The sequence below is a fragment of the Molothrus aeneus genome, chromosome Z, assembly GCF_037042795.1.
Source record: "Molothrus aeneus isolate 106 chromosome Z, BPBGC_Maene_1.0, whole genome shotgun sequence".
Lineage (NCBI taxonomy): Eukaryota > Metazoa > Chordata > Aves > Passeriformes > Icteridae > Molothrus > Molothrus aeneus.
Window position 1 is genome coordinate 36,937,234 of NC_089680.1, and position 8,488 is coordinate 36,945,721.

At 42.3% G+C, this 8,488-nt stretch overlaps 1 protein-coding gene across 1 annotated transcript; it reads left to right on the forward strand.

Moving 5' to 3' along the window:
- Nucleotides 1-281: 281 nt before the first annotated feature.
- On the forward strand, nt 282-6,126 carry PLK2 (polo like kinase 2). The gene is made up of 14 exons (XM_066568854.1): nt 282-550; nt 967-1,074; nt 1,233-1,349; nt 1,539-1,668; nt 1,949-2,036; nt 2,300-2,395; nt 2,621-2,819; nt 2,911-3,058; nt 3,471-3,568; nt 4,202-4,325; nt 4,569-4,809; nt 4,908-5,037; nt 5,124-5,234; nt 5,351-6,126. The coding sequence occupies exons 1-14, from the start codon at nt 338-340 to the stop codon at nt 5,540-5,542; spliced, it is 1,995 nt and encodes a 664-aa protein (XP_066424951.1). The 5' UTR covers nt 282-337; the 3' UTR covers nt 5,543-6,126.
- Nucleotides 6,127-8,488: the final 2,362 nt, after the last annotated feature.

Sequence of the window (8,488 nt, forward strand, 5' to 3'; positions counted from 1 at the left end):
GCAGCTTCCCCCGCTGTCGGGGGACAAGAGCCTGTTCGCCCCGCCGCTCCGCTCTGCTCCCTCCACACAGCTGGGCAAGGGAGGGCAGAACAGGTCAGCCCGGCGCTGCTCAGCTCTCCTCGGGGCCTGCCGGGGTCGGGCCGGGCCGGGCCGGGCGGGCGGAGCGGAGTCCGGGCGGAACCGCCCCTCAGCGTTGGGGCGGAGCGGCCACTCGCTTCATAAGGGGCGAGCCGAGGAGCAGCTCAGCGTCGTGAGCAGGGCGGGTGGGAAGGGTAGGGCAGGGCAGGTGGAGCGGGACTGAGGAGGGCAGGCAGGACGGAGCCGGCGGGGTGCGGTGATGGAGCTCCTACGGACTATCGCCCACCCACCGGGCGGCGGCGGTGCCAAGGGCTGCGAGGCGGCGGCGGGCAGAGCGGCCGGCGGCGAGTCGCGCAGGAAGAAGGCGGAGGAGCCGCCGCACCAGCACGGCCACCCCGCAGCCGAGGTGTCCCGGATTATTACCGACCCCACGACGGGGAAGCGTTACTGCCGCGGCAAGGTGCTCGGAAAGGTAATGGCCGCGCCGAGCCCCGTGCCCTCCCGAGGCGGCGGCCGGTGTGCCCCGCTCGCCGCCCTCCTTGGCCGGGCGGCCGGCGGGCGCTGCCCCCGCGGGGCTGCGTTTCTCCGGAGAGCGGAGTGCGCTGCCGCCCACGACCTGGCAGCGCCGCCCGGGCCAGGCGCTATGGGTCCGAGCGCCCTTGCTGCCCCGGAATCGGGCGAGCCCGCGGGAAAGACCTGGATGGTGCATGCGGGGAGTGGGGAGCTTGCGAGCCTGCCAACAGACGATGAACCCGGGACCTGTCCTTAGAAAATTGCCCTTTGCTAAGGAAGTTGCGTTTCTTGACTAATACATGAGCTGGTGAATGACTAAGTGCAGGACTGCATTTATACCTGCTCTAATTGCCTTTTTCTCCTGTGTCTCTCTAGGGTGGATTTGCCAAGTGTTACGAAATGACAGATTTGACAACAAATAAAGTTTATGCTGCGAAAATCATTCCTCACAGCAGAGTAGCAAAACCTCATCAAAGGGAGAAGGTATGTATGCATGAATGATTTTCTTTTTTCCACAAACTCTTTGTGTGCTGGATTGCCTACCCCTTTTTCTGAAATGGTTCTGATAGAGCTGTCTGCTCGGCCTTGTGGAAGTAAGGCTAACAACACCTTTCTTCTTTCCCACTGTCTTGTCTTTACAGATTGATAAGGAGATTGAGCTGCACAGAATGCTTAATCATAGACATGTTGTGCAGTTTTACCACTACTTTGAAGACAGAGAGAATATTTACATTCTTCTGGAATACTGCAGTAGAAGGGTGAGCATCAGCTGGGAGAAATCTGGTATTTACTTACCTGGAATCTGCAACTAATTTAAATGTGTGATGTGTAAAACATTTTTTTGTGGCTTTAGTTGTTGTTTCTCTATGTACTCATTTACTTTTGCTTAAGGTGAATCTTGTGCATGAATTGTCAGTGACATTTCTGCCTTCGTTTTTCCTCTGCAGTCAATGGCTCACATCTTAAAAGCAAGGAAGGTATTGACAGAGCCAGAAGTACGATACTACCTCAGGCAAATTGTGTCAGGGCTAAAGTATCTTCATGAACAGGAAATCTTACACAGGGATCTTAAACTAGGTAAGTTCTCCGGATTGCCAACTTCTAAACATACTCCTCCAGCCCTGTCAGTGTTGTACGACTTTATCCTTGTATGGTGATAGTTTGTTTAGTAGAATCAGCTTAGTCTGTCTTTACAGTGGAAACTCATGCTGCTTAAGGGATGACATTAAGCATTCCTAATTTTAAAAAAAAAATCTTGCCTCACTTCTGGCTCTGAACAAAGTATGACTCAGCACCTGTGGCAAATGCCTTCGTACCTTGCCAGAGACAGACTAACTGGAATTTCTTTGTCTGCCAGGTAACTTCTTTATCAATGAGAACATGGAACTGAAGCTTGGTGACTTTGGCTTGGCAGCTAGGCTGGAACCACTGGAGCACAGGAGGAGGTAGGAGCATCAAAAATGTATAGTCTAGTTGCAAATGAAACTAAATTCATATGAAAATGAGAAGTCATGTTCCATAGCAAAAGCTAGTTACTGCCCCTCCAGTGTCATGAAGATAAAATGAAAAAACATCTATGCTATTAAAGTTCCTACAGCTCCTCTTTAGACACCTGAACTTGAGAAGAAAACCTGCCCTAAGAAAAATAGCTCCTTCCTCTTTCTATTTGAAATATTAACCAGCTCTGTGGTGTCTTCGATTTTTTCAGAACAATATGTGGCACACCAAATTACCTCTCTCCAGAAGTCCTCAACAAACAAGGGCATGGCTGTGAATCTGATATATGGGCCTTAGGCTGCGTAATGTAAGTACTTTCCTGCCTTTGAAATGTATTATTATCTGTCACTGGCTTAGACTTTTGAGAGTTCAAAGGGGATGCAATGCTGCATCCATTTGCAGCCTTTTATGCATGTGTAGCTGAATGCAGAAATTCTTCATGTTGGGAGATAGACAAAGCCTTTTTTTGTAACTGTAGACACAAGTATGGTGGGTGTGTGAAATAAAACCGTTTTCCTTTGCCTTCAAACAGGTATACAATGCTGTTGGGAAGACCCCCGTTTGAGACTACAAATCTTAAAGAAACATACAGATGCATAAGGGAAGCAAGATACAGCCTGCCTTCATCTCTCTTGGCACCTGCAAAACACTTAATAGCTAGTATGTTGTCAAAAAACCCTGAAGATCGGCCCAGTTTAGATGAAATAATTAGACATGAATTCTTCTTACAGGTTTGTACTGTCTGCTATTAGTGGTGTAAAAAAAAAAATCCACATAAAAATGCACTCTGTGGTCTAAAAATTTTGTGTTCTATTTCCACAGGGCTTTACACCTGATAGACTTTCTGCAAGCTGTTGTCACACCGTCCCTGATTTCCATTTGTCAAGTCCTGCTAAAAATTTCTTCAAAAAAGCAGCTGCTGCTCTCTTTGGGGGGAAAAAGGATAAGGCCAGATACTTGGACACACATAGTAAGTTTGAAGTCTAGATATAGTCTACTTATTTCTATTCCATCAGTTTCTTATTAGTGTGAGATAGCAACAGAACACATATCTATGTCTTAGAGCTTTCCTGGCTTGGTTTTGACTTTTTTCTTGATACGTATAGATGTTAGCCTGCCCACCTATGCCAGTTTACATACATGAATGCTTCTTACAGCATCCGTATCTATATTGGTTATCTCTATTAGTTTGTGAAGTCTATTCAAATTTAGTCTCTTAGAGTGATTTGTGTATAATGGCATAATTTCTCTGTGAGACTATGGCAGGCTTAGAAGAAGCTGCTAGAGAGACACATGTGTTTTCTGCAGCTAACTTGTTATGCTTTCTGTAATTCAATAGCACTTCCAGATTCAGAGTTAATTTTTTTTTTCCTGTGTTGCAGACAGGCTAGCTAAAGAAGATGAAGAAATCTACAAGCTCAGACATGATTTGAAGAAGACATCGATAACCCAGCAGGCCCCCAAACACAAGACAGATGAGGTATGTGCAAGTGCAGTTCAAATCTAGTAACAGTTGGGTGGAGTAGCTACAATTAAATTATATTTGACTTGGATATCAGAACTGGGGCTGTACACAGCATAATCAAGCTTAAATGATTAGCAGAGCTGCTTTAAGAGGGCTTAAACAAGCATCACTAAGGTATGGTAGCCTTTGTAGGGAGACTATAAATTTTGGCTTTTGAGTAATTATAGTATCTGCCTAGACTCCATTGTTGCCTGTGCGTTAACTTGTCTGCCAGGTGCTGTTTCTCAATAATCCAAATACAGGGCTTCAGTTCATGATTAACTAGGGCTTCTTAAAAGAATAAATTGCTGAAATCTGTCTTTTACTATTTGGTGTTCAGACCTGCACACAGCTGCTCCCTTGCTAGGGCAGGAGAGCAGAAAACTGATAAATAGCCTGTGAGATGCAAATTGAAGATCTAAAGAATGGAAAGACCTGGAGTGCTGCTCTAAGCTAAGTCTAGCAGCAGCTCCTTTGTAATCTTTGTACATGAATACCAGTTTCCTTAGAATTTATCATTTGTTGAGAAACAGGAGAGCCATGCAAAACTTGTGTGTAAGCCTTGACTTGTGTTATGTTTGATGTTTACATGTCTGACATCTCTTCTAGGAGATTCAGCCTCTTATCACAACAGTGGTGAAGCCGGGAGCATTGCCAGAAACTAAGCAGATTGGAGACTCCATTCGGATGATAGTCAGAGGAACTTTGGGAAGCTGCAGCAGTAGCAGTGAATGTAAGTGCAGCAAAATGTGACGTCTAAGTCTGAATCCCACTTTGTTTTCCTTGTGTCTTAAAAGCTTGACGCAAACATTGCTTTTATAGTCTTATTTTTGACGTTGCAAAAGCCAATAATTTTGGAAAATTTAAACTAGAAAGTCATTAGGCTAGATTTCTTAAAATCTATGTAACTCAAAAGTTTAGAATGAAAATCTTCTCTCTGTGTGCTCTTGTCAGTCTAATAATCCTTTCTTTTCAGGTTTGGAAGACAGTACTATGGGAAGTGTTGCTGACACAGTTGCAAGAGTATTGAGGGGATGTCTGGAGAATATGCCAGAAGCAGATAGCAATCCCAAAGAACAGCTGACAGCATCCTTCCAGTGGGTTACAAAATGGGTGGACTACTCCAACAAGTACGGCTTTGGGTACCAGCTGTCAGATCACACTGTTGGTGTCCTCTTCAACAATGGGGCACATATGAGCCTTCTGCCAGACAAAAAGTAAGAATCATTACAAAGCAAACAACTCACTAAAGCAGTTTAGATGTGAAATATTTGTTTCTCATCACTAACCACCTTATTTTGTTTTCCTCTTTCAGGACAGTGCACTACTATGCTGAGCTAGGCCAATGCTCTGTCTTCCCAGCCACAGAGGCCCCTGAACAGTTCATTAGCCAAGTAACTGTACTGAAGTATTTCTCTCACTATATGGAGGAGAACCTTATGGATGTAAGTTCAGCATCTTCAGAGTGCTGTGCTGTAAAAATACACTAAATGTAAACTGAGTGCTTAACATAATCTGTTCCCTTTCCTAGGGAGGAGACTTGCCCAGCCTAACAGATGTACGCAGGCCCAGGCTTTACCTCTTACAGTGGCTCAAATCTGATAAAGCATTAATGATGCTCTTCAATGATGGCACGTTTCAAGTAAGTGTGGTACCATCATCCAAAGATCTTAAAATACTTTATTGCATTAAAACTAGGTAAATCTCAGAAATTTAGAGGAGAAAGGAGACAAACAGCAACTTACTTCTCTTTTACAGGTGAACTTCTACCATGACCACACAAAAGTCATAATTTGCAATCAGAGTGAGGAATATCTCCTTACCTACATAAATGAAGACAGGATATCCACAACGTTTCGTCTGACAACTCTTCTGGTTTCGGGATGTTCATTGGAACTAAAACACAGAATGGAATATGCTCTGAACATGCTGCTGCAGCGATGTAACTGAAGGAATTGACTCTGTTAAACCAAATGGACTCTCTTGTTCACTGTGAATCTACAGTGGAGGTGGTGGAGCAACTAGTATGTTGATGATGGATGTGTGGTGGTACGAAAACTGGACTGTCCAAGTGTGCTGGGCACACATCTATTAGAAGCCTAAACCTACTTGTTGGAGTAAAATGTTGTGACAAGGAGTTCTTCGGATCATAGTTTTCCTTGCTTCATGTGTGTTAAAGATATAATTTGACTTGAACTCGGAGCAGAGTGTGTCTGTTTGCTCTGTAAGAGAGCATCTCTGGTGGAGTTAAACTGTGAATACACATCTGGAAAGGGAGGGAAGGGAGAGCTCCGTTGTTGGGGATAATTGTAACAAGCAGCTTCTGGTTGCTTAACTGTGAACTATGGCCATACTGTTTTTTTCCTTACTTTTCAAAAATACCCACACTTGTGGCTGGCAAAGTGCATTCCTTGTTAATTTTTTTTTTTTTTAATTTATTACAGCCTAAAGTGAAGTATTTATTACTTTTTTTTTTTGGACCTTGGCATTTTGAATATAAATCTGTTGGCAATAAAGAATGGAAATCTGAAGCATCCTTCTCTACTCTTTCTCCTATATAACTGAGCATGCTTTACTTTGCATTACAAGAAATCTCTCAGATTTGCTTTCTATATTCTATTTTTAAAAAGTCTGCTACAGGTCTGGATGTGAAGGGCTGGCAGGTTTATCTGTGTCTATGCCCACTTGCAGTCACAAACACTAATATGGCTATTGTTAATTATAGCTGCAATCCTAAAATAACTGCTGATGGAGCTTACAGACTAATGATGTAGGCCTTGACACTGAGTTATTGTCCTAAGAGCTTAAAACTATGGCTCGCTTCAAGATACTACATCTCAAAATTGATGTTTAACACTGACTGAAAAGAATGCTTTCTTCTGGGTGGTATGTTGGAGACTGAAGGATAAGGGACTGTGTGAGTTCTCTGCTTGCTGGGAAAGCATTGCTCTTATCAATGGGCTGAGAATACCTCAATAGCAGAATGAATTGACCATACCTGTCGCTTTGCCTCTACTGAGCTTTATTTGGTCTTTCCACCCTTAAATGGTTACCCCAGTAAAGTAAAATCAAAAGGGTGAAAAAATTAAAGGGTGACTTAGTGTATACCATAAATGGTTATTTTGTTTTAGTAACACTTGTAGCCATTTAAAGTTACCAGTTGGGTAGAGTAAGCCCACAGTTTACACTAAGTTTTCTGAGACCAACATAGGGATGGCCTGCTGCTTTCTGCAATCCTTCTGCTTCTAAACATCCACTTACATGACTAATGGCTTTCCAAAACTGAAAGCAACACCATTTGTTAGTTAAAACCATGCAAATAGGTGCAATTAAAGAGAAATCATGGACTCCAGGCAGGGGGAAATTGTCTGATTTGTGGTCTGGGCTTATTTCTCTTAGATATTGCATAGCACCTGGACCTATATGAACATATAGCTGTCTTCAAGTAACTATTCTGATGCAGCAGCAAGCAGTTAATTACTTGACCTATTGTTCCTATAACTGAATGAGGCCTTTTCTGAACAACATCAATTGCCATCAGTGTATCAGTCACAACAGCTGAATGTAAGGAACAGGCAGAGTAATAAAATGCAGACTAAACTAAGTACAGATGTCAATCTGAAATAGTGAGCAGAGTGCTTCATCTTGCAACAAGCACATATAACTGTGATAGGGTTTGTTGTACTGAATGCCTTGCATTAGGTAATATTTATTTACTTCTCAAGTCTAGACAGGAAGAGCCAATTGAGTTCTTCAGATGGATTCATTAATGTAACTCTAGGCAGTTCAGTGAAGATAAATATATACTTGCTATAGTGAGCAGAATTCAGCTTCCCAGCTGTCTACTTTCTTCAAGGGATAATGGCTGATTTTATTCCTGAGAGGCCATGACTTACCTCATTCTGCTGCACACATACAGCTACTGTTGTGTTCTTTTCCCTAACAAAGTAAAATCTCCCTTTTTGTTTAGGACACCAGTAAACATTCAGTTTGCGTGCACTTCAAAAACAAAATTTACTAGAGCTATAGTACTTCACATGGAAAAACCACTTTTTGTTCAACTTTTGTGTGCTAGAGAAAGTACAAACCTTTATTCATTTGCTGTGATTTCTTTGTGTACCAAAATCATGTTTGTATGGCTATAATTCAGGCTTGTGTAAGCAAACAAGCTAGCTTTTAATGTAAAATATTTTAAAATGTATGCAAAGGTTCTAGGATGCTAGTTGTTTGTAGATGGTTGATACCTCACTAAAATAAGTTAAGTGAATCATCTATTTGTATGCAGTGTTTATGCTCAGTGGTTGCTAAATCCTTATGTATCTTTCTGCTTAGTGCACCTTCTGCTCTGTATCCTTACCTCACTTTTTATTTTAATATTGCAAAACAAGAAAGATGTTTAGATCAGGTTAAGGAAAAATGCACTTTTCAAGGTAACTTTGTCCTAGTCTCTGAGCCCAAAGAGGGAAAGCCATTTTAAAATTCTTGGTTTAAGAGCTTACATCAGGAACAAAGGTTCTGAAATTCTTTCTCAGGGTGGATCCTGTCTTAAATAAGGTACTGCAGTGCACTACTTGCCCTCCTTTACTTAAACACGTAACTCCTTCTTGTAATTCTGCATACAGGAAGATAAATATTAGAAAGATATTTGTCTGTATCTTCTGTATAACAAATGTCTTACCTTCTCTTGAAAGATGTGGTCTACATTTTATGCTGGTCCAGCATATGTTCTATTATATTGAAACCAAGAGAAAACACAGCATAAAATGTAGTTTGGGAGTATATCTACTCGAAAGGAAATGTGAGGATTAAAAGATTAGGTGAAAGCACAAAGGTTTGTCAGGTATGAATGCTGGACACAATGAAATAACATTGACAAGGAAAAAATATCTGTTGTAC